At 39.5% G+C, this 26,876-nt stretch overlaps 1 protein-coding gene across 9 annotated transcripts in view; it reads left to right on the forward strand.

The window, feature by feature from the left end:
- Window positions 1-978: 978 nt before the first annotated feature.
- LOC145545096 (N-acetyllactosaminide alpha-1,3-galactosyltransferase-like) overlaps window positions 979-26,876 on the forward strand; it is a 43,591-nt gene continuing 17,693 nt past the window's right edge. For 2 of the 9 annotated variants that reach the window (XM_081588810.1, XM_081588818.1), the window contains exons 1-6: window positions 979-1,189; window positions 1,881-1,966; window positions 3,656-3,688; window positions 6,276-6,329; window positions 12,522-12,659; window positions 16,821-17,137. Coding sequence is in view for 5 of the 9 variants with exons in the window: in XM_081588818.1 (XP_081444944.1) it covers window positions 1,887-1,966; window positions 3,656-3,688; window positions 6,276-6,329; window positions 12,522-12,659; window positions 16,821-17,137 (622 nt within the window). In the remaining 4 variants the exon portion in view is untranslated. Of the gene's footprint in view, window positions 1,190-1,880; window positions 2,002-3,655; window positions 3,689-6,275; window positions 6,330-12,521; window positions 12,660-16,820; window positions 17,765-26,876 lie in introns of those variants that run through there. The other 7 variants (XM_081588813.1, XM_081588811.1, XM_081588816.1 and 4 more) reach the window with 6 other exon arrangements.

Genomic DNA, 26,876 nt, shown 5'->3' on the forward strand with positions numbered 1-26,876 from the left:
CCAATACAGTATACTAACGCATATATATGGAATTTAGAAAGATGGTAACGATGACCCTATATGCAAGACAGCAAAAGAGACACAGATATAAAGAACAGACTTTTGGACTCTGTGGGAGAAGGTGAGGGTAGGATGATTTGAGAGAATAGCATTGAAATATGTATATTACCATATGTGAAATAGATCACCAGTCCAACTTCGATGCATGAGACAGGGCGCTCAAAGCCGGTGCACTGGGAGGACCGTGAGGGATGGGATGGGGAGGGAGGAGGGAGGGGGTTTCAGGATGGGGGACACATGGACACCCATGGCTGATTCATGTGAATGTATGGCAAAAACCACTACAATATTGTAAAGTAATTAGCCTCCAATTAAAATAAATAAATTAACTTAAAAAAAAAAACTTGCAGCTTTAGCTTTTATGCTTAGATCTGTAATTCACGTTGAATTAACTTTTTGTATGGTGTGAAATACACACAATCACATGGATGAGTTGCAAAATTTTGGAGTGAGAAAAGCCAAATAACAACAAGTGAATCAGTACAATTCTATTTATGTGAAGTTTTACAGCAGGACTAGCTCAGTTATGGTAGTAGAATCAGAAAACTGGTTTTCTGGGTGTGTGAAGGTAGTGACTCCAAAGGGCACAAGAAATGTTTTGGGAGTTATGGAGATGTTCTATATCTTAAAGAAGTTTTTACATATACATGTACATTTGTTACAAATCCAATGAACTGTACACTTAAATTGCATGTGTTTTACTTTGTTTAAATTATACACCAGTTAAAACTGTATTATGAACATTTAAAAAATCCCCAAGGAAAGAAAGAAGCTTAAGTCATTTTTTTTAGGTGGACAAAATCTAGTCCCCTGGTGATGACAAAGAGAAGCTACTGGCATATGAATTGTTATGGTAACAATGTCTAATTCTTTCATCATCAAAAGAGAATTTGATGACATCATCAATCACAGAAGACTGAAATAATAAACACACAAACTGGAGGGCATCACAGAACAGATACTAGGTTATCTGATTCACGATTTTTCAAAGATCTCAAAATGTTCTACCTGGAAACTGTCTGTCTACTCTCTTAGGAGTCTCTTCATGAATTCCCAAACCACTATACCATAAACATTGTCTCTGAGAAGAGCTGTATAAAATTCCTATGTAATCTTTGTAAAACAAAAGGTAAGGATTTGTCCTTAATGTGAACCATTGAGTCACATCTAGTTCCTTTTCTGTATACAGAGGATTTCATATTCTTTAGAGTAAATATCAAAAAGCAGTTTTGTAAACTTGGCTCAAATTCCAAGGTCAGTATACAAATAATCTAAAAATGATAGTTTAGCCACCAGCCAGTGGTCTGAATCAATTTTATATTCAAATACTTTCGAGAAAGAGCATATATTTTATGCTGTTATTGGTCCTATCACCTTTCTTAGAATGATCTTCATAATACTGTTTAATTAAAATAATTAATTCCTTCATAACTATACAACTCTTTAGAGTCCAGTTAAGTATTTTCATAACAGTCCCTTTCTCTGACACCCACCCTGTGAGCTAGGCTTGGAAGTGGCTTTTATATTTTTTGTTTCTGTAGGAAAAGCCCTTTGTACTTTAGAAAAGACATAAGTTTTAAGATCTCTTGTATTAAGGCTAGCTTAGGCCAGCTAATGTCCTAAGTCTTGTGTTTCTACTGACTTCACTCTGTTTTCATATGAGGAGATATCCAAGGAACAGAGGTGTCTTACACCCCAGACAGTGTCTATTACCTCATTTACTACAGTTTCAGTCATGGAGAAGCAGGATTCAACACAGCATACTCTGTGTACCTTCTGCTTTATTTAATCTAGTTTTATCTGTTTCTTTTTACTCCCAGGAAAGAATGAGATACCAAAGGAAAACAATTCAATTGTTATTATTTTTACTGTTTCTGTGGACCTTTCATAGAATGTATCATTTCAGGTAATTTTAAAAAATTAATGATATTTTATTCTCATGTAAAGGATCTAGTGTATTCAAAAAGGTGTTAAATTCTCCCCCTGAATGAATCATCATCCAAATATATTGATCCAATATACCCAATTATATCCAAATATATTAGCATAAACATAGTCTTCAGCATAAATGTTCTTTGTTTCTAATGTGATCAAAGGTAATGTAATTTTTGTAGGTCCACATGTGCATGGAGAAGCAATGTTAAGTTACCAAGACAGTTACCATGTAACTAATGACAGTGTAATGTTAGCACATGTTGTAAACTGCCATTTTTACATGGGTAGCATTTAAAAAAAAAGTCCCTAATATTAGTGACTTCACACATTAAGTGTGGTATTTGCTCTCCACATATTTGAGCAAGTAGGCAATTTCATTGGCAATTAGGAAATTTCGTTTTCTTTTGCTTGGTTTCTTTGGCTGTGCTGCATGGCTTTCGGCAGTGAAAGAAGAAGAGTCCTAATCTTTGGACCACCAGGGAATTCCCACAAATGTCATTGTTTAAATGTATTAAGCAAGCTTCTCTGTCATTTGTATCTCAAATAATTACTTTTTTTTTTCAGATATAGCATGCAGTCACAATTGTAATGATTTTTATCATATTTATTACTGTATCTCTATAACCAACAATGTATTTGGCACCTAGTGTGTGTTTTAGTCTATTTAAGCTACTTTAACATAATTCCGTAGACTGGTTGGCTTATGAACTACAGAAATTTCTCACAGTTCTGGAGGTTGAGAAGTCCAGTATCAAGGCACCAACAGATTTGGTGTCTGTTGAGGACACACTTTCTAGTTCATACACAGCCATCTTCCCAATGTGTCCTTCAATAGCAGAAAAATCTCTGCCGTGAGGTCTCTTTCCCAAGGACATCAATCACATTCACGAGGGCTCCATCCTCATGATCTAATCACATCCCAAAGGCCCTACCTCCTAATGCCATCACCTTGGAGGCTAGGACTTCAACATACGAATTTGAGGGGTATGCAAATATTTCATACATAACATTACATGTTCATTAAATATTTGGTAATATTAGATAACAAAATTAGGTAATAAAATGAATGGATTTATAGGGATATAAGTCCTGGGTGTTCATTGGAAGGACTGATGTTGAAGCTGAAACTCCAGTACTTTGGCCCCCTGATGCAAAGAGCTGACTCATCTGAAAAGACCCTGATGCTGGGAAAGATTGAGGGCAGGAGAAGGGGATGACAGAGGATGGATGGCATCACCGACTCAATGGGCATGAGTCTGGATGAACTCTGGGAGTTCATGATGGACAGGGAGGCCTGGCGTGCTGCGGTTCATGGGGTCGCAAAGAGTCGAACACGACTGAGTGACTGAACTGAACTGAACTCTGTGTGCTTGCTAAGTTGCTTCAGTCATGTCCTACACTTTGCGATCCCATGGACTATGGCCCGCCAGGTTCCTCTGTCCATGGGATTCTCCAGACAAGAATACTGGAGTGGGTAGCCATTCCCTCCTCCAGTGGACCTTCCCAACCCAGGGACTGAACCTGCGCCTCCTGCATTGCAGGTAGATTCTTTACCACTGAGCCACCAGGGAAGTCCCAGGGAAATAACTCTGGTCATATTAAATGTGGAAACCCTTTATATAAGTTTGAAATTAATACAATGCTTTTCATTTATCCTAAGCACAAAGAAATTACCGAGGATATATCAGTGCTGGTAAGTCTTTATCTAAAAATAGGCTATGACTTCTTCTTTGAAGACTAAATCAGTTGGAGGGCAATGGACTACCTGCAAGTCCTTGGCAGGGTAAACCTATAGGCAGGGCAAACCAAAGCAATTTTACAAATAAAGATATTTACAAGTGGAGATATTTGTTTAAGTTCGGAGTACCAGGAGTCAAAGAAAGAGCAGACTGGCAGGGTGCTATTTCTGATAGAGGAATGAGACCCGGTTAGAGGAAGTGTGTTACAGAAGCCTGAAGCCAGCCTACAGGAACCTTGAATCTTTTAAAGCTCTGGGGAAACACATAGGAGTTGCGTATTGGCCAAAAGACTCCCAGGTATTAATTACATACCACCCGAAAAATCATGCCATTAGAATGTGTCCAGAGAGGAAACTTCCTCAAAGTTTGTCTAAGATTCAGTATCATAAGATGTTCCTCTGCTTCTCCCTGTGCTCACAGGAACACACATATTGAAGTGAAGGCAACTTTCCTTTATGTTACTTGTTGTCTTCAGGGTCCTTGTCTCTCTCATGGTTCCATGATTGCAACATCCCCACTAAGACCAAGACTCCATATACTTGGGTGAGCTGTGCTATATGTGAAAATAATAAAGAAGGTTTTCATGTACCAGGCAGAGTATGTTTTCTCATGGCTAGCAGGGCACTGGAACTCTCCATCACCTGAAAAAAAGCAGGAAAATCCTAGGCAAAGGTGGGAACATTCAAGGAAAGCCTGCTACAGCAGATGCTGGGAGAAAGAAAGGATTAAAATGCTTTCTGCCAAAATGTATTCAGTGCAATACAACCTAACAATCATCCTATTATTAATATTAGCTCTCCTTAGCATCAGGAGTCTATAGCTGTCGCATAGTAATACTTATCACCCAAGGCATTGTTATTGATGGAAGCGGTGCCTGGTAGAATGTCACATCTCAGCCACATTCCAACATTGCAGTTACACCCATCTGTGCACATAGGCACAAAGACAATCTCATGACATATGACTCAGCTCCACAGCTGCCTAATCCCCGTAACTCAGCTCAGAATCAGCTCTCCCAGGGTGTCTTAGCAAGAGTGCCATAGAACTCTTATGAAAGAGGAAGAGCAAAGGCTCAGGCACAATTGCTGGTCTTTTCACCTACTCTGTGACTATGGACAAGATAATAAAAGCTCTCTGTGCTTCAGTTTATTTCATAGGAGTGGATTGAATTAGATAATACTTAGGAAAGTATTCAATAAGTATTAGCAATTAATGAAAGACATCTAAATGTATCTGGCAGATTAGGGAATACTCCCCTTAAGAAGGGGATATTTAAATGAGACCTAAATGCTATGTGGGAATTAGCTGGTGAAACCTGTGGCATATTTAAGGGACTAACAAAAGGCCAATGAGTCTGGAAAACTGTCGATGTGGGGCTAGGTAGGAGAGGTGGGTGGAACAGTGTGAAGGGTCAGATCATGCAGAATATCGTGGCTACCTAAGGAATATGGACACAATCCTTAGGACAGTGGGAGGCCACTGGACATTGTTAAATAGAATAATGATTGGTAACATTGGAGTTCAGAAACATGTTATTGGGAGCAGAGTGGAAATATATTGTGAATCAGTTGAAAAGGGAAAATGCAGGGATAAGCAGAGGGCAGCACATCGCTAATTACATGGATAGAAATATGAAGGAAGGTTCATTATATTGCTCTCTTTACATTTGTATGCCTTTTCAAAGGTACACAAATTTTTAAAAAGTGAACATTGAGACCAGTAAGGAGGCTATGGTAGTCACCCAGACAAGGAATGATGCTGACCTGAAGTCATGTGGTAGCAGGGAATGGAGATAAGGGATAGATTTGAGACGTTTTGGAGGTAAAACCATCAGGGTTTAATGGTGGGTTTGATGTCGGGATTCAGAAGGGCTCTGAGTGGAGAATGACTCTCATATTTCTGCCACGCAAATCCAAGCAGATTCAGTGAGTTAAGGCTACATACAAAGAGGACCTACTTGGGGAAAAGATGATGACTTTAACGTCTTCCTTTGGTAGCATCTGTGCGAAATTCAAATAGAAGACTTCAGAACACAGTTGGATATACTAGTCTTAAAATCATAGAAGTGTCATTATATATAAGAACTTGAAGCCACAGAAAAATGCCCAGAAGATTGTCAGTTGATCAGACAGAGAACTTAAGAAAAATCCTTCTGAGAATAATGATCAAATCAAGGCTGCTGAACAGATAGGATATTTAAGGCTAACCTTAGGTAGAAAATAGGAATATATTTTCATTGTGGTAGAAGGCACTACAGGTAAATTTGGGGATGAGGTTGCAGAAAGTTGAGGGAGCTTCTGTCTGATGACTGCCATTTTCTCTGTGAATTAGAAGATGAGAATGAGAACTGTGGGAACAGATAAAGACTCCTGGGAAGCACAGAGAATTATTTTGAGGGTGGAAATCATGGTTTTTCCATGCCACAACCATCAAAGTTCATTATTAATTTTCTGCTTCATGCTTATTTTGCATTTTACATCTGATAATGCATCGCAAACTCTATACATATTATGTGACTCTTTGCATTATTTTTCCTAATAGGTCTGTGAATACTCAAACAGAAGAATTAAAGCTATCAGACTGGTTTTTTCCCAAGTAAGAATTCCAAATCTAATACATGTGAGATTAATCCATAGACTGCTCAATAGAAATTAACAGATGGCAACAATACTGTGACTGGCATTCCAAATGTTGGAGAGCAGATGGATCTTTGATGGTTATTTTAAAAAATAAGCAGTGCCCGAGATCAACTGGGAATGGACATTAGGACCTACGTCCTCTATGAATGAGAATTTAGATGATAGAAACACAGAGAGTCCTAGAATGACGGAGAGTCAAAAATGTAAGGGTACATTTGAGATCGTTTGGTTGTTTCTCCTCATTTCACCAATGAGAGAACCAAGGCCCAAATCAGGTGGGTGGGCTCTCTGTGCACTTTGTGCTTTAATACAGCAGCTTTCATCTGGCCTCTCTGCCTCCATCTTCTTACTCTAGGCACCTGTCTTTCACCTTGATGCTGTAGATCTGAGCACCTCTCTTAATTAAAACTTTGAAAGGAGATATCCAGTTATTGGATGATGATCCATGACTCATCCTCCCATAACATCACTACATTTGTCAGATCTAATCAGATCATACAAAACTCACCAACTATTTAAACAAAGATTTTAGTATAAAGAATTGCTGATTACTATACAGTCATTAAGGGGCTTCCCAGGTGATGCTAGCAGTAAAGAACCTGCCAATGCAGGAGACCTCAGAGATGTCGGTGCGATCCCTGGGTCGGGAAGATCCCCTGAAGGAGGGCATGACACTCCAGTATTCTTGCCTGGAGAATCTCATGAACAGAGGAGCCTGGCAGGCTACAGTCCATGGAGTTGCAAAGAGTCAGACACGACTAAAACAACTTAGCACCCACGGACTCCCATAAAGTCATTAACCTGAAAAACTGAAAATAGAACTCTAAGGTGTCATAGAGGGAACAGCTATAGAAAGTAATTATTTTCCCTGGTTCTGAAGAAACAAAAGGAAGGGATAGGAATTATTACACCTTAAAAACTTAGAGACAAATCTCATAGGGCTTAAACTCCGATGCTGCTCACCTGTTGCGGGTGCCTCTGAGCTCCAGGGAAGCCTCTTGGGGCTGAGAACCAGCCCTTCTAAGGAGGGGCATGGCGAGACTGGTTTTGCAAGTGTTGGAAAACTGAAAGTTGGATTCAACTGCTCAGGAAAAGAACCGCTATTGCTGTGGTAAAGATGCATTGCTGGAATGGGGCTTGCAAGAACAGGATGCAGACAAGAAGCCCACAGGAAAGAGAAAAAAGCAAGTTTCTTTTTCCTCCAGCCTTGTAATTTTCCTCCAATGCCCTCTATTAGTAGAGCCTAACAGGGTGCCCATTGGCAAAGGAGAAATGTGATTTGCAGTGTCCCAGCTCAACATAATAAAGCAGGGTATACTGTGGTGGGTGTAACTATGAAAGACAATAGCTTAATAACTGACACAGCATCCCACTAACAAGACAGGTAAGGTATAGCCTCATAATTCAAGGTACTGATCAATCACAACAGGTGAAAAAAGGAGAAAACCATATAATCATTTAAATAGATTCCACGTAGGCTACTTTTAAGTTTCAATTTCCATTCCTTCTTTTTCACGGGTGGCGGTGTTTAAACAACAGAGATTTATTTTCTCCCATTTCTGAAGGCTGGAAATAGAAGATCAAGGTGTTGGCAAGTTTGGTTTCTTCTGAGGCCTCTCTTCTTGACTTGCAGCTATCTAATGAGTTCAAAACCATCAATTCTGCGGCACTCAGCTTTCTTCACCATCCAACTCTCATATCCATACATGACCACTGGAAAAACCATAGCCTTGACTAGACGGACTTTTGTTGGCAAAGTAATGTCTCTGCTTTTCAATATGCTATCTAGGTTGGCCATAACCTTCCTTCCAAGGAGTGACCCTTGGATGAACACCCAGGACTGATCTCCTTTAGGATGGACTGGTTGGATCTCCTTGCAGTCCAAGGGACTCACAAGAGTCTCCAAAAGTCAGCCACTGTTTCCCCATCTATTTGCTAGGAAATGATGGGACCAGATGCCATGAATTAAGTTTTCTGAATGTTGAGCTTTAAGCCAATTTTTTCACTCTCCTCTTTCACTTTCATCAAGAGGCTTTTTAGTTCTTCCCCACTTTCTGCCATAAGGGTGGTGTCATCTGCATATCTGAGGTTATTGATATTTCTCCCGGCAATCTTGATTCCAGCTTGTGTTTCTTCCAGCCCAGCGTTTCTCATGATGTACTCTGCATATAAGCTAAATAAGCAGGGTGACAATATATAGCCTTGATGTACTCCTTTTCCTATGTGGAACCAGTCTGTTGTTCCATGTCCAGTTCTAACTGTTGCTTCCTGACCTGCATACAGGTTTCTCAAGAGACAGGTCAGATGGTCTGGTATTCCCATCTCTTGAAGAATTTTCCACAGTTTATTGTGATCCACACAGTCAAAGGCTTTGGCGTAGTCAATAAAGCAGAAATAGATGTTTTTCTATGATCCAGCGGATGTTGGCAATTTGATCTCTGGTTCCTCTGCCTTTTCTAAAACTAGCTTGAACATCTGGAAGTTCACGGTTCACATATTGCTGAAGCCTGGCTTGGAGAATTTTGAGCATTACTTTACTAGCATGTGAGATGAGTGCAATTGTGTGGTAGTTTGAACATTCTTTGGCATTGCCTTTCTTTGGGATTGGAACGAAAACTGACCTTTTCCAGTCCTGTGGCCACTGCTGAGTTTTCCAAATTTGCTGGCATATTGAGTGTAGCACTTTCACAGCATCACCTTTTAGGATTTGAAATAGCTCACCTGGAATTCCATCACCTCCACTAGCTTTGTTCGTAGTGATGCTTTCTAAGTTCCACTTGACTTCACATTCCAGGATGTCTGGCTCTAGGTGAGTGATCACACCATCGTGATTATCTGGGTCATGAAGATCTTTTTTGTACAGTTCTTCTGTGTATTCTTGCCACCTCTTCTTTATATCTTCTGCTTCTGTTAGGTCCATACCATTTCTGTCCTTTATCGAGCCTATCTTTGTATGAAATATTCCTTTGGTATCTCTAATTTTCTTGAAGAGATCTCTAGTCTTTCCCAATCTGTTATTTTCCTCTATTTCTTTGCACTGATTACTGAGGAAGGCTTTCTTATCTCTCCTTGCTATTCTTTGGAACTTTGCATTCAGATGGGAATATCTTTCCTTTTCTCCTTTGCTTTTCGCTTCTCTTCTCTTCCCAGCTATCTGTAAGGCCTCCTCAGACAGCCATTTTGCTTTTTTGCATTTCTTTTCCATGGGGATTGTCTTGATCCCTGTCTCCTGTACAGTGTCATGAACCTCTGTCCATAGTTCATCAGGCACTCTGTCTATCAGATCTAGTCCCTTAAATCTGTCACTTCTACTGTATACTCATAAGAGATTTGATCTAGGTCATACCTGAATGGACTAGTGGTTTTCCCTACTTTCTTCAATTTATTTCTGTTATTTATTTCTAACTTCATTCCATTATCATTGGAAAAGATAGTTTGTATGTTTCCAGTCACTTTAAGTTTATTGAGATTTGTCTTATGGTCTAACATGAGATTTATCCTGGAGAATATTCCATGTATATTTGAGAAGAACATGTATTCTGTTGTTGGGTAAAGTGTTCTGTGTGTGTCTGATTCGTTCCTTTGCCTGCTCAAAACTTCTGTTGATATCCTAAAGTGAATTTTTTCCTTTCAGCTATATACTTCTCAACTTCAGTATTTCTATTTCATTTGTTTTTATAATTTGTATCTTTATTAGTATTCTCTATTTGTTGAGACAGTGTTCTTCTGGTTTCCTTTAGTTCTTTGTCCATGGCTTCTTTTAGCACTTTAAGCATATTTTCAATGATTGATTTAAAGTCTTTTTAGAAAAACTCAGTCAGTGTCTGGACAGTTTTCATTAATTTGTTTTCCTGTGAATGGGCTGTACATTCTTCTTTATTTGCATAACTCTTAAATTTTGGTTAAAAACTGGACATTTTGAGTATTATAATATAGTTTCTCTGAAAATCAGATACTTTTACCTCCTCAGAGTTTGTTGTTCTTATTTGCTATTTGTTGTTTGTTTGGTTTTGTTTTTCCCTTTTTTTATAGTTTTCCCCCTTTTTCCCTTAAGGTGGAAGGTGAGGTTATTAATATGAGATCTTTCTTTTTTTATGGTTGTTTGCTTAGTGGCTTTTCTAAACTATTTTTTTAAAGACTGTATTCTTTGTCTTGTTTGGTCTTGGAAGTCTTTGAGCTACCCTTGGGTTGTGGCCAGGGAGTTGTTTGACAGAGATTTCCTTAAAGTGCCTAAAACCTGAGAGAGGGAGGTGTTAGAGGGCAGAAGGAGGAGGAGGAGATGAAGGAGGAGGAGGAGGAAAAAACAGAAGAGAAAAGAAAACAAAGAGAAGAAAACACACTCTTTAAAGACTGGCTCTATGTTTGGGCCCTCCTTCAACACAGCCCAGTTGTTTATAACTCTGCCTTAGCTTTCACTTCTTATGTGCTGCTAAGTCACTTCAGTCGTGTCCGATTCTGCGACCCCACAGACGGCAGCCCATCAGGCTCCGCTGTCCCTGGGATTCTCAAGGCAAGAATACTGGAGTGGGTTGCCATTTCCTTCTTATGTGCACTGAGCCTAAATAACAGTCAGAGGTGAAAGCCTAGGATCTTCACAGATCTTTTTTGAACATTCATTCTGCCCTGAGCATGTGCATGGATTTCTCAGTTCCTTGTTCTGCATGTATCTGATTGACACACGGGATCTTGTCAAAGCCCTTACTTCCCAAAGAATTGTCTTTCAAATGTTTCATCCCCAGGCTTTCAGCACATATAGTATTTATTTTAACTGAAGTCTTTTGACTCTGGAGGAAGGGGCTTGTTCTTTTACAATATTTTTTCGGGGAATACCCTCCACTTCAATTCTTAGAGAAAGTTAAGTACAAGAAAAAAAGAAGGATGAGTCAGTCCTTCAGGGAACTCGCAGATAGGTTAAAAAGATAAATGCAATCCCTGGGAATTAGATCCACTCTTCTCCATGCTAAATCAGATACCCACACTGAGAATATAGTATGGTTTTGTCTTTTCAATACCACTGTTATGCTAGGAAGAGAGTTGGTGCAAGGCTGGGTTCAAATACCTCAAAGTTTTTCTAGTCCTACTGTATTGAGTCTTCTTTTTTTTTTCTTTTTGAGATAACTTTTGCTTGGTTGCTCTAAATCTTTGGCTATCTTCTAAAGTTCTGACAAAGTTGATTCTGACAGTATGCAACAATATTAACCCTGGCAGCATTTCAGATTATGAAAACTGGGAAGTTCGTTTTTTAAAATATTGCTTCTGAAAAGAATCAGTGTCCAAAGCTTAAGATGGTAGATCTTGTCCAACTGTAAGAGAAACTGTTACTTTAGACTTTGGGTGACATTTCAACTATGCATCCTCAAAGATCTTGGAATAACAATATAATCAGTACATGTACTTTTGTAATGGTCTAACCCTAATGATGCAGCCATGAAATTAAAAGACGCTTACTTCTTGGAAGGAAAGTTATGAACAACTAGACAGCATATTAAAAAGCAGAGACACTACTTTGTCAACAAAGGTCCATCTAGTCAAGGCTATGGTTTTTCCAGTAGTCATGTATGGATGTGAGAGTTGGACTATAAAGAAAGCTGAGTGCTGAAGAATTGATGCTTTTGAACTGTGGTGTTGAAGACTCTTGAGAGTTCCTTGGACTGCAAGGAGATCCAGCCAGTCCATCCTAAAGGAAATCAGTCCTGGGTGTTCTTTGAAAAGATTGATGTTGAAGCTGAAACTCCAATACTTTGGCCCCGTGATGCAAAGAGCTGACTCATTTGAAAAGACCCTGATCCTGGGAAAGATTGAGGGCAGAAGGAGAAAGGGACGACAGAGGATGAGGTGGTTGGATGGCATCACCGACTCAATGGTCATGAGTTTGGGTGAACTCTGGGAGTTGATGATGGACAGGGAGGCCTGGTGTGCTGCGGTTCATGGGGTTGCAAAGAGTTGGACACCACTGAAGCAACTGAACTCAACTGAACTGAACTGAGCCATTTCTGATAAACTGTTTCTTCAGTTTATCATGACCATCAAGGCTCTGGGTTAGAAATAAGGAAATGCTGCAATCAGACATAGGCTTTATAGATTAGCAGTATCTACTACAATTTTATTAAAAAGTATTTTGCTCATAATTCTTGTATCTTCCTTACAGTGCCTTAAATCGCTCAAACATAACTACCAGCTGGGCAGCTCCAGTTGTGTGGCATGGCACTTTTGATGAAGCGGTGCTGGAAAATTATTACGCAAGTCATAAAATTACTGTGGGGTTGACTGTGTTTGCTGTGGGAAGGTAGGTATTGCTGAATGTCCTTTATATTCAGGTGTTTTATTTTAGAAAATGGGAGATTATCAATAATCTACCTCAAGAATTTAGAAAAAGTAGAACAAAATAAAATCAAAGAAAGGAGAAATAAGGAAGTAATAAAGGTGAGAGCAGAAATCCATGAAATTGAAAACAGAAAAGTCTTAGAGAAAAATCAATGAAACAAAAATGTGGTTCTTTGGGGGAAAAAAAAAAACAACAATAAAATCCATAATCACCCAGGAAGACTAGCCAAGAAAAAAAATTAATGCAAATTACAAATATCAGGAAAGAAACAGGGTATATCACCTTAGAACTTGTAGACTTTAAAAGGATAATCAGGAAACACTATAAAATTCTCTACATATCTGACAACTTAGAGGAAATGTACCTTAAAAAGCACAAACAACCACAACTCACCCAACATGAAACAGATCCTTTGAATAACCCTATAGCTATTGAGGAAATAGAATTCATAATTTTAAAAACTCCCAAAGGGGCTTCCTTGGTGGCTCAGCTGGTGAAGAATCTGCTTGCAAAGTGGGAGACCTGGGTTCAGTCCCTGGGTTGGGACAATCCCCTCGAGAAGGGAACAGCTACCCACTCCAGTATTCTGGCCTAGAGAATTCCATGGACTATATATAGTCCACGGGGTCACAAAGAGTCGGACACGACTGAGCGACTTTCACTTTCAAAGTCCTTAGGCGCAGATAGTTTCATCAGAGAATTCTACCAAATATTTAAAGCAAAATTAACATCAATTCTACACAATCTTTTTCAGAAAAGAGACGAGGAAGGAACACATCCCAAATCATTTTATGAAGCAAATGCTGCCTTGATATCAAAATCATACCAAAAAAAGTATGAAAAAGTATTAAGTTGAACAATACTTATCCCTCATTAAAATGATAAAGTTATCAGCTTTATAGCAACTTGTTATTAAATATTGATAGTAATTTATTGCTTAATAAAAAGAATACAGAAAGAGGAAGACAGGGAGGAGGAAGGGAAGACTCCTTACTGAAGTTTCCCATGACCTCCTCCCGAGACTCACTGTGGCCTCTTCAAGTTGCTGCCCCAGAATCTGTAGGCAGTGACCCCATTCTGGGGCAGTGCTGCTACCTTCAGGACACAGATGGAGTTTCTGATTCCTTCCTGCACCCTCCTGAGTAGAACACAGAGTCTTGGAAGGGTGCTGTGTAAGGGAAGGGGCACTGAAACCACAGCCTCACTAACCTCACCATGAAACCCCCACTCTGTTTTAAAGAACCTCTGAAAGCTCAGGAATAAATGGCATCAATTTCCTCTGAAGTTAGAGTATAGGTGGGACTGAAACTAGTAGGGTAGATTTAAAGTATGTATAAGGAAATTTTCAACATGAATATCTGCTACAGGAATGAACAATTAAGCCAATATAATAAAACAGAAAAATGCCATGCAAATATTAAAGACCTTCTATTTATTGGCAATAGCATTGTAGACCTGTAGGGAAAAATTTCCATAAATAATGTTGGAGAAAATCAATGTCAACACAGGAAAACTGAAATTGTACCTCTATAGCATATCATGTACAAACATACAAACATCAGTTACTAGGTAGTTTGAAGACCAATAGTTAAAAACTATATCTTCATGAACTCAGGATAGAAAAGGATTTCTTAATCAAGACATGGAAGCTACTAATCATACAGGAAAAGACTGATAAGTCTGACTGCTTAAAATTAACTTCACCTAGGAAAAAATCTGAGAAACCAAAACTGAAGGCCATTTTATAAAATACATGGTCAGGGTCATGGCCAACAAGGAGAGAAACTGACAGAGTGGAAGAGACTTGGGAGACTCGAAGAGACTAGTGACTGAATGCAGACTGTGTTCTGGATTGGATCCTGGAAACTGAAAATGTCATTAGGGGAGAAGCTGGTGAAAATCACATAGAATCTGTGGTTTAGCTAATAGTATTTTACCACTGATAATCTCCTAGTTTTAACAAATGTACTATGGTTATATAATATATTACTATTAGGGGAAGGTGGGTAGAGCATATGTGGGGACTCTGTAATATATTTGCAACTTTTCAGTAAACCTAATGCTGTGCTAAGTCACTTTAGTCGTGTCAGACTCTTTGCGACCCTATGGACTATCGCCTGCCAGGCTCCTCTGTCCATGAGATTTTCCAGGCAAGAAGAGTGGGTTGCCATTTTTTTCTCCAGGGGATCTTCCCAATCCAGGGACTGAAACAACATCTCTTAAGTCTCCTGTATTGGCAGGCAGGTTCTTTACCACTAGCACCAACTGGGAAGCTAAGATCCAGTGTAGCAAGTCTAATAGCATTCCAACATAGAAAGTATTTTAAAAATTGGGGGAAAAATGTTTGTCATTGTAGCGACAGTAAGTTTTTTTTTTAATTGTAAATGCCTGATATTAAGCTTTTGATTGATTGCTGAGACATCCATTTTATTTATTTATTTATTGGCCACGCTGTACAGCTTGTGGGATCTTAGTTCCCTGACCAGGGAGAAAACCTGGGTCCTGTGCCATAAAAGGGCAGAGTCCTAACCACTGGACCACCAGGGAATCCCCTGAGATATCCACTTTAAATACATCCATCTCAAATAAAAATATTGCTTACTAGCTAAACAATTAGATAAAGAGCAAAGTCACCCTACCCATGAAATCTTCCCTTTAGAAAGTCCTGAGTGATCTGATCTACATAAATGACCCCTGGCATGACCCCCGTTTTTCCCCCTCCCTTGCTTTAACTTCTGCTTTTACATTTAAAATTTGTCAATAGAGTGAACTCGCAAAACCCTAGGCACCCCACCCTCAACCCAGTAAAGGCAGAACCCTAGGTCCTGTGTGTTTCTCTCTCTTTCTCTCTCTCCCACCACCTCCAACTTGTGACCTCACTATGTGGCCCCGGGCATACCTCGTATCCTCTAGGATTTGTGATTAATAAAGCTTATTTTCTCAAAGTTCCCTATGGCGGTTGTTGAGGTGCTCCTTGAAATTATAATAAGAATGACAAAGACTGGTCCAGCCATATTGTAGGCTCTGACGATGTCTGGTGGGAAGTAGGGATGTCTTACCACAAGTAGTAGGGACTCCAGCGAGTGCCCCCAGGCACTCCTAGCCGATAGCATCACTATCAACAGGCAGAGACTGACACAAAACAGCCCCATATCACATCATACACAAAAATTAACTCCAATGGATAATAGACTTAAATATGAAAGATAAAACAGTAACAGTACTAGAAAAACATATAGGAGAATATTTTCACTACTTTGAGGGGGCAAAGATTCCTGAAATATGACACAAAAGCACTAACCGTAAAAGAAATATGGATAAATATGGACTTTGGATTTGAGTTGCTAGCTTCCAGCTCAATATAATATTTTAAGTGATATTTTTTCATAATGTACCTAATAATTTTAGATACTCCAAACTAGAGAGTTTTCTCCTGACTCCATCTGTTGTATTTAAGACTCTGATCAATATCCAGAACTTATTTCTAATGATCATATAAACATCATTTGAACTAGTCACATATATTACCTTTTCTTTTTTGAATTTACCTGAAGCCGTTTATTACTACAAGAATCCTTAACTGGCTGGAGAGATTGGAAATGAGAAAGTTTGCTTTCAGTCCAGCAATCTTAACACCATATTAAAGGGCATAGGACAAAATAAGAAACCCAGCGCCGACAGTGGATACAAAGCATGTCACCTATGACTTTTTACGCATAACTAACTACTCTAAGTAAGCCACAGGCATCAGTAACTGCTCTTGCAATGACCTATGACCTTTCCTGCCTACAACCTTTAAAGCAAGTCCCAACTGCTCTGATAACCCTGAAAACTCAGGCTTTTGTTTTGTGCTGGGCACTGTTCAGTTTTCTGATTTCACCAAGTTTCATTCCCCCTCTTGAGAAATTCCTCTTTTCTCCTGTGATCCATAAAACCTCACCAGGGGGAGGAAAGACAAACAATTTCATTTTTACACTACTTAAATACAACTCAAGAAGCATATCTAGTGTTTGGTTTCTTAGTAGCATTTTTCGATAAAACTACAGTAAGTATAATTTAAATAGTATGTGTTTCACTAACATACAAGAAGATGAACTTAATTGCTTCTTATTTACTTCACAGATATGTTGACCGTTATTTGTACACATTTATAACATCAGCCGATAAATATTTTATGGTTGGCCAGAAAGTCATCATTTACATCCTGATAGATGACTTCTCTAAGGTGCCCTGGGTAGAGCTGGCTCCCCTCCGAATGCTGAAAGTTTTTGAAATAAAGCGAGAGAAGAGATGGCAAGACATCAGTATGATGCGCATGAAGATCATCAGTGAACATGTTGTCGATCACATCCAATATGAAGTTGACTTTCTCTTCTGCATGGATGTGGATCAAATCTTTGTCAGAAAATATGGACTGGAGACTCTGGGGGAGTCAGTAGGTCAGTTACATGCTCACTGGTATCAGACAAGTCCTACAGAGTTACCTTATGAGAGGAGTCAGTTATCAGAAGCATATATACCTATTGGTAAGGGGGACTTTTATTACCATGCTGCTGTATTTGGCGGTACTCCCATTCAGGTTCTCAATATTGCTAGGGAGTGCTTCAGAGGAATCATGAATGACAAGAAAAATAACATTGAGGCAGTGTGGCATGATGAAAGTCATTTGAACAAGTATTTTTTCCTCCATAAACCCACTAAAATCTTGTCACCGGAATACTGCTGGGATAAGTTTGGATCTAGTAATATTGAGAATGGAACTTTCAAACTCTATTGGGCTATTAAAAATTATGACTTTCTTAGACCATCAGTGTAATTTTACAGCCCTTCCTTTGTGTTACTGAATTTAAAAGCATCATTTTGTCTTGTCTTTAAAAAAATAGTACATGACAAATTTTAGCACCAAAAAAAAAAAAATCACTAATAGAATGACAAACTCACCAACACAGTTATATTCATACTTTTCCTCACCTTTCTTTTTGAATCATATAGCATAGGCTATAGCAGTTACAGAATGAATGTATTGACATCAGATGGAAATATAGTGTTCTCATATCTTGTGTGAATTTTGAGGAAGTATTTTTTTGGATCACATTGGACAAAATAGAATCTTTCAGGAGAAAATGAAATCTGAAATATTTTCACTGATCCAGCTAGGTATATATTTCTTATATTGCTTAAGGAAAGGGATAATCTAGGGATATGGATAAGGGAAATCAGTGCAACTATACTAATTTACTCTCTATGTAAAATTTTGAGGACATTAAAGCTGCCACCAGATAGGCAGTTACTTAGAAAACTGGGTTATTCAAAAAGAACTGTTTTTCTTTTTTAACTTTTTAGTTTGTATTGGGGTGTAGCCTATTAATAATGTTGTGATAGTTTCAGGTGAACAGTGAAAGGACTCAGTCATACAAATAGATGTATCCATTCTCTCCCAAACTCCCCTCCCATCCAGGCTCCCACATAACATTGAGCAGAGTTCCATGTGCTATACAGTAGGTCCTTGTTGGTTATCTATGTTTAATATAGCAGAGTGTACATGTCCATCCCAAATTCCCTAACTATCCCTTCTGCCCTTCCTTCCCATCTGCAGCCATAAGTTCAGAATATGTTTTAAAACTACAAAGTTATTTGTTGTAAAAACTAATAAGAAAATTTTAAATATAGAAAGAAAACTGAAAGTCTTCCTATACTTTCCCTTTGAAAACCTATCACTCAATATTTCATTTATATGCATTTATATACCCACCACATGAATATATACACACACATGTATGTGTGCCTGTGCATATATGCTTATATACTGTTTTATACAAATTAACTTATATCACGTAAATGCTCACATGGATGCATATATACACATTTTATCAATTGTCAGGGTCTAGTTAGGAAAATAGAACTACTGTTCCAGGTATTTCAAACAGTGGGAATTTAACACAGGGGATTGGACATATATAAGTGATCAAAGAGTTGAGGAGAAAATAAGATATATATGTGTATATATATATATATCTTCTTTATCCATTCATCTGTTGATCGACACTTAGGTTGTTTCCATATCTTAACTATTGGAAATAGTGCTGCTATGAATACTGGGCGCATGTATCTTTACGAATTAGAGTTTTCTCCAGATATATGCCCATGAGTGGGATTATTTGATCATATGATAACTCTATTTTCAGTTTCTTAAAGACCTTCCATACTGTTCTGCATAGCAGCTGCACCAACTTACACCCCCACCAAAAGTACAGGAGGGTTCCTTTTCTTCCACCCCCTCCAGCATTTATTATTTGTAGACTGTTTAATTATATTGTATATATTCATTGGAAGGAGTGATGTTGAAGCTGAAACTCCAATACTTTGGCCACCTGATGTGAAGAGCTGACTCACTGGAAAATACCCTGATGCTGGGAAAGATTGAGGGCAGAAGGAGAAGGGGACGGCAGAGGATGAGATGGTTGGATGGCATCAGTGACTCGATGGATATGGGTTTGGGTGGACTCAGGGAGTTGGTGATGGACAGGGAGGCCTGGCGTGCTGCGGTTCATGGGGTCGCAAAGAGTCGGATGCAACTGAACTGAACTGATTCATTCAATGAAGACAGTAGCACTCCTGGGACTGAAGAAAAAAGTTGTAGGATGTCCAGAAAGCGCTAGAATCTAGCATGAGCCTGCCTGGCATGAGACGAAACAACAAAGAGGGTTTTTAGTCACTGCTAGAGATGCCACCCAAAGGAGACAGAGAAGACAGACCAGAGACACGCAGAGAGAGAGAGAGAGAGAAACAGGCTTTTCCCTTCTACCTTGCTCTCTTCTGCCACTGTTTTCCATTTTCTGGTGCTATCCAATAATCAGAGGCAAGAGAGTCTGGAAATATAGGTCCCTGCTACATTGGGCAGATGAGAAAAACGAGAGACCCAACAGTTGACAGACAAATGGCTACCACAACCCACCCATTCTGCCTTGAAATGGCCATTCTCATCCTTCCACCCATACCTAACTCTCATAAAACAACTTTATGTTTCCACTTTGCAGAAGTCAACTGACTTTTGTACAAGTAAAGAATCACTTTCTTCTCAAAAAGGTGAAACACAAGTTATCATCTGACATTATTTCCCTCCCCATGTTCAAGAACCCCAGATAATATGAGGTCTCCTCCCTCAGAATGGTACATGACTCTTCACAGTTTGGTGAACTCTGATATAAATTGGAAAGAAAAGAAATAACCACTCCTCATTAAGAAAGTAACTGTAGAAGAAAGAAATAAGGAAAATAACTGCGTGTGCTAGTCATTCAGTCATGTCTGACTCTTTGCAACCCCATGGATTGTAGCCCACCAGTCTTCTCTGTCCATGGAATTTCCCAGGCAAGAATACTGGAGTGGATTGACATTTCCTTTGGTTAACATATAAAGACATACATTTGTGTATAACTATATATATTAAGTTTCTATTTGTAATATAAATATAAGACAAATGTGCAGGCCTGTGGCAGTCTTCATTTTTGTAGCTGGTTACAGAGTCAAATTCACATTTATCATTTCTTCCTTCTATCACCGATTTCATGTTCCTTGCTCTCTGTTAGAAGCTCAGCTAAATACGGTTCTTTACCTAGTGTGGTGGCTTTATACCTTTGTTGTTTGGGATCTGACTCTTTAGTGGGTCTTTACTGGATTGCTGGTTTTCTCATAAAGACTGTTGAATAAGAAGCTCCAAGGGAACACCTTAACTTCTTAACACAGTCCTCCTTCCATTATCATGTAGGAGCAATCTCTTTCATTTTGATAATTGTTATCAGTAGCCCCACTCAGACCTCTTCTTTGGCTGTTGACTCAGCATGATGGAAAGACAAGACGGCCAGAAAAAAGCCTCAGATTCCAATTCAACGGGACCATCACTATGTTTCCTGGTGGAAACACTCCTTCCTTGTGCCCTCATTCCTACCTTAACTTTCTTCAGTCGCTAAATCATATCCAACTCTGCAACTCCATGGACTGTACCCTGCCAGGCTCCTCTGTCCATGGGATTTCCTAGGTAAGAATGCTAGAGTGGGTTGCCATTTCCTTCTCTGGGGGATCTTCCCAACCCAGGGATTGAACATGCATCTCCTGAATTGGCAGGCAGATTCTTTACCAATGAGCCACCAGGGAAGCCACTCTTTGTGCCCTCAGTTCAGTTCAGTTCATTTCAGTCTCCTAGTTGTGTCCGACTCTTTGCAACCCCATGGACTGCACCATGTCAGGCTTTCCTGTCCATCACCAACTCCCGGAGCTTGCTCAAACTCATGTCCATCAAGTCAGTGATGCTATTCAACCATCTCATCCTCTGTCGTCCCCTTCTCCTCCAGGCTTCAATCTTTCCCTGCATCAGGGTCTTTTCCAATGAGTCAGTTCTTTACATCAGGTGGCCAAAGTAGTTTCCACTACTTTGGAGTTTCCGCTTTAGCATGAGTCCTTCCAATGAATATTCAGGACTGATTTCCTTTAGGATTGACTGGTTTGATCTCCTTTTAGTCCAAGGGACTCTCAAGAGTCTTCTCTAACAACACAGTTCAAAAGCATCAATTCTTTGGCACTCAGCTTTCTTTATAGTCCAACTCTCACATCCATACATGACTATTGGAAAAACCATAGCTTTGACTAGACCTTTGTTGGCAAAGTAATGTCTCTGCTTTTAATATGCTGTCTAGGTTGGTCATAGCTTTTCTTCCAAGAAGCAAGCTTCTTTTAATTTCATGGCTGCAATCACCATCTGCAGTGATTTTGGAGCCCCCCAAAATAAAGTCTGTCATTGTTTCCATTGTTTCCCCATCTATTTGCCATGAAGTGATGGGACTGGATACCATGATCTTAGTTTTTTGAATGTTGAGTTTTAAGCCAACTTTTTCACTCTCCTCTTTCACTTTCATCAAGAGGCTCTTTAGTTCTTCTTCACTTTCTTCCATAAAGGTGCTATCATCTGCATATCTGAGTTTATTGATATTTTTCCCAGCAATCTTGATTCCAGCTTGTGCTTCATCCAGCCCAGCATTTCTCATGATGTACTCTGCATATAAGTTAAAAAAGTAGGGTGACAATACACAGCCTTGACGTACTCCTTTCCCAATTTGGAACCAGCCTATTGTTCCATGTCTAGTTCTAACTGTTGCTTCCTGACCTGCATACAGGTTTCTCAGGAGGCAGGTAAGGTAGTCTGGTATTCCCATCTCTTTAAGAATGTTCCACAGTTTGTTGTGATCCACACAGTCAAAGCCTTTGGCATAGTCAATAAAACAGAAGTAGATGTTTATAACGAACTCTCTTGATTTTTCGATGATCCAACGTCATAGTCAACAAAAGAGTCCAAAATGCAGTACTTAGATGCAACCTCAAAAATGACAGAACAATCTCTGTTCATTTCCAAGGCAAACCATTCAATATCATGGTAATCCAAGTCTATGCCCCGACCAGTAAAGCTGAAGAAGCTGAAATTGAATGGTTCTATGAAGACCTACAAAACCTTCTAGAATTAACACTGAAAAAAGATGTGATTTTCATTATAGGGGCATGGACTGCAAAAGTAGGAAGTCAAGAAACACCTGGAGTAACAGGCAATCTTGGCCTTGGAGTAAAAAATGAAGCAGGGCAAAGGCTAATAGAGTTTTGCCCAGAGAACGCACTGGTCATAGCAAAAACCCTCTTCCAACAACACAAGAGGAGTCTCTACACATGGACATCACCAGATGGCCAACACCAAAATCAGACTGATTATATTCTTTGCAGCCAAAGATGGAGAAGCTCTATACAGTCAGCAAAACAAGACCGGGAGCTGACTGTGGCTCAGATAGTGAACTCCTTATTGCCAAATTCAGACTTAAATTGAACAAAGTAGGGAAAACCACTAGACCATTCAGGTATGACCTAAATCAAATCCCTTACGATTATACAGTGGAAGTGACAAATAGATTTAAGGGACTAGATCTGATAGACAGAGTGCCTGATGAACTATGGACGGAAGTTTGTGACATTGTACAGGAGACAGGGATCAAGACCATCCCCAAGAAAAAGAAATGCAAAGAAGCAAAATGGCTGTCTGAGGAGGCCTTACAAATAGCTGTGAAAAGAAGAGAAGCAAAAAGCAAAGGAGAAAAGGAAAGATATACCCATTTGAATGCAGAGTTCCAAAGAATAGCAAGGAGAGATAAGAAAGCCATCCTCAGTGATCAATGCAAAGAAATAGAGGAAAACAATAGAATGGGGAAGACTAGAGATCTCTTCAAGAAAATCAGAGATACCAAGGGAACATTTCATGCAAATATAGGCTCGATAAAGGACAGAATTGGTATGGACCTAACAGAAGCAGAAGATATTAAGAAGAGGTGGCAAGAATACACAGAAGAACTGTACAAAAAAGGTCTTCATGACCCAGATAATCATGATGATGTGATCACTCACCTAGAGCCAGACATCCTGGAATGTGAAGTCAAGTGGGCCTTAGAAAGCATCACTACAAACAAAGCTAGTGGAGGTGATGAAATTCCAATTGAGCTATGTCAAATCCTGAAAGATGATGCTGTGAAAGTGCTGCACTCAATATGCCAGCAAATTTGGAAAACTCAGCAGTGGCCCCAGGACTGGAAAAGGTCAGTTTTCATTCCAATGCCTAAGAAAGGCAATGCCAAAGAATGCTCAAACTACCACACAATTGCACTCATCTCACACACTAGCAAAGTAATGCTCAAAATTCTCCAAGACAGGCTTCAGCAATACGTGAACCATGAACTTCCAGACGTTCAAGAAAAGGCAGAGGAACCAGAGATCAAACTGCCACCATCCACTGGATCATCGAAAAAGCAATAGAGTTCCAGAAAAACATCAATTTCTGCTTTATTGACTATGCCATGGCCTTTGACTGTGTGGATCACAATAAACTGTGGTAAATTCTGAGAGAGCTGGGAATACCAGACCACCTGACCTGCCTCTTGAGAAATCTGTATGCAGGTCAGGAAGCAACAGTTAGAACTGGACATGGAACAACAGACTGGTCCGAAAAAAGAATAGGCGTACATCCAGGCTGTATATTGTCACCTTGCTTATTTAACTTATATGCAGAGTACATCATGAGAAACGCTGGGCTGGAGGAAGCACAAACTGGAATCAAGATTGCTGGGAGAAATATCAATAACCTCAGATATACAGATGACAGCACCATTATGGCAGAAAGTGAAAAAGAACTAAAGAGTCTCCTGATGAAAGTGAAAGAGGAGAGTGAAAAAGTTGGCTTAAACCTCAGCATTCAGAAAACCAAGATCATGGCATCTGGTCCCATCACTTCATGGCAAATAGATGGAGAAGCAGTGGAAACAGCCGGCTCCAAAATCACTGCAGTTGGAGACTGCAGCCATAAAATTAAAAGACGCTTGCTCTTTGGAAGGAAAGTTATTACCAACCTAGACAGCATATTAAAGAGCAGAGACATTACTTTGCCAACAAATGTCCGTCTAGTCAAGGCTTTTGTTTTTCCAGTGGTCATGTATGGATATGTGATTTGGACTGTAAGGAAAGTTGAGCAGCGAAGATTTGATGCTTTTGAACTGTGATGTTGGAGGAGACTCTTGAGGGTCCCTTGGACTGCAAGAAGATCCAACCTGTCCATTCTAAAAGAGATCAGTCCTGGGTGTTCTTTGGAAGGACTGATGTTGAAGCTGAAACTCCAATACTTTGGCCACCTGATGTGAAGAGCTGACTCATTTGAAAAGACCCTGATGCTGGGCAAGATTGAGGGCAGGAAGAGAAGGTTTTGACAGAGGATGAGCTGGTTAGATGGCATCACCGACTCAACGGACATGAGTTTGGGTAAACTCCGGGAATTGGTGATGGACAGGGAGGCCTGGTGTGCTGCAGTCCATGGGATCGCAAAGAGTTGGACACGACTGAGTGGCTGAAATGAACTGAACTGAACTGGGAGATAGTGAAGGACTAGAAAGCCTGGTGTGCTGCAGTTCACAGTTGCACAAAGAGTCAGACACGACTTAGTGGATGAAAAACAGCAGCAATACTGATTATCATCATCATATATTTTTACGGCAGGAACTGTTGTTCCCCAAAGCCTTTGTCTTCAATGAGCAGCTCATTCATGGGAGCCCAGGGATAACTTAATTAGCTCTTTACTTCTGTATCCCATAGCCTGCCACATACCGCTCTCTGAATACTAATGTGACTTCTCAGTTGCCTTTAAACCCCAAGCAAGGCCTAATAACCAATTCTAGATTCCCCCAATTTCCCAAAGTTTATGTGGCTTACAACCCTTCTTTCTGGTATCAATACCTGAATTTATCAGTGCATTGAAAATGATTCTGATTCATCAAAACAGAAAAAAATTTAGGGAATGGTGTGTTGGGTAGGAAAATTGAACCCTCAAATCTTTGTGACCTTTACACACACAAAAAAACCTTTCTTCCTCACCATACATTAATAGTGAGGGTTGGAGCCAGATAATCTGCTCCATATGGTCCCCTGGGGAACCCAGAATAATGATGAGTCCACTACTGGTGACATTGCTAGTCACAGTGTCAGGGGAAGAGAGACTTTTCAGTGCCCCATCCTGGACTTATCACATGCCCCTGCCAAACACAGAAGGGCTGGAAATGCTATTTGCCATCTGCCTGGGAAGGAAGAGGGAACTAGATAGTAGTGAGTAAGAGCAGTGTTTACTACAGAACAGTAGGAGGCAGTACAGAGTACTTAGCAAATAGCAGCTGAAGATATATGAAGGGACTGTGGGAGGAAACGCAGACGTGAGATTCTGCCGTAGGTATAAATCTCTCTGAGTACCAACCCTGAGTGCATCACTTATTATCTGCTTGCTGACCTCCATACCCTTGGAAATATCTGCCATAATGTTAGTCCTTGATTGTGTTACAGATAATCTCAAAGTGAACTCCCTTAAGCCTCAAAGTCCCAGGTAGAAGAATCTGATTAGCCCAGCAGGTGGTTTAGATCGGGTGTCCACATTTAAGCTGCAGCCTGCAGGGAGAGGAAAGTTCTGCCTATTTCAGATTCCATTCTGGACAGAAGGATGCTTTTGCTTCTTGAATTTAGGATTCCCTCTAAACGAAGGGTGCCTGGCTTTGGGGCAGCCAAGACATTAACATATGCATTGTATAGTTTGATTTGCATATTTAAGAATTTCGTATAAACAGAATCACACAACATATGTCCTTTTTTTCTGGTTTCTTCCATAGTATATTTTCAGGTCATTTATGTTGTTGCATGTATCAATACTCTGGTCTTTTTTATTGCTGAGTATTTTTCCATTGTATGGACATGCCATGCCACAATTTGTTTACCCATTCACTTGTTGTTGAACATTTGAGTTGTTTTCACCTTTTGGCTACTACTAAGAAAGCTACTATGAACAGTCATGAACTGGTCTGTCTATGCATATATGCTTCTATTTCTCTTTGGTAAATATCTAGGAGAGGAATTGCTAAATTGAATGGTCAGTGCTTGCTTGAATGATTAAGAAATTGCCAAACTCTTCCAAAGTAGTACCATTTTGCATTTCCACCAACAGCATATGAGAGCTCCAGTTCTTGCATCCTCACCAACGCTAGGGTGGTCAATTTTCTTAATGTTAGCCATTCTAATAGGTATGTGGTGGTAAATATAGTGATCTTAATTTACATTTGCTAAAGACTAATGATGTGTGTGTGCTAGTCACTTCAGTCATGCCTGACTCTTTGTGACCCCAAGGATGGTAGCCCGCCAAGCACCTCCTCTGTCCATGGTTCTCCAGGCAAGAATACTGGAGTGGATTGCCATGCCTTCCTTCAGGGAAAGATTGACGATAATAAAGACTAATAGGATTTTCTCATATACTTAATTACCTTCTCTGTGTGTTTTGTTTAACTTTTTAGTGAAATATCTATTCAAATATTTTGCCCATTTTTAGCTATAGTTGTCCCAATCTCTAGTTTCCTTTTCACTGTCTTACTTGTTTTTTCGCCTTTACATTTTATTGTTTAAATTTTACATGTAGGTCAGTAATCCATTTTGAGTTAATTTTTTTTTTTTTTGGTATGGTACAAAGTACTGATCAAAGTTCTCTCTCTTTTTTTTTTTGGCATATGTACATCCAATTGTTTGAGTCATTTGTTTAAAAAAGACTATCTTTTTCCCAATGAGTTGCTTTTCCCT

This window comes from Giraffa tippelskirchi, chromosome 4, assembly GCF_054371585.1.
Source record: "Giraffa tippelskirchi isolate mGirTip1 chromosome 4, T2T-mGirTip1v1.2.pri, whole genome shotgun sequence".
NCBI classification, from domain to species: Eukaryota; Metazoa; Chordata; class Mammalia; order Artiodactyla; family Giraffidae; genus Giraffa; species Giraffa tippelskirchi.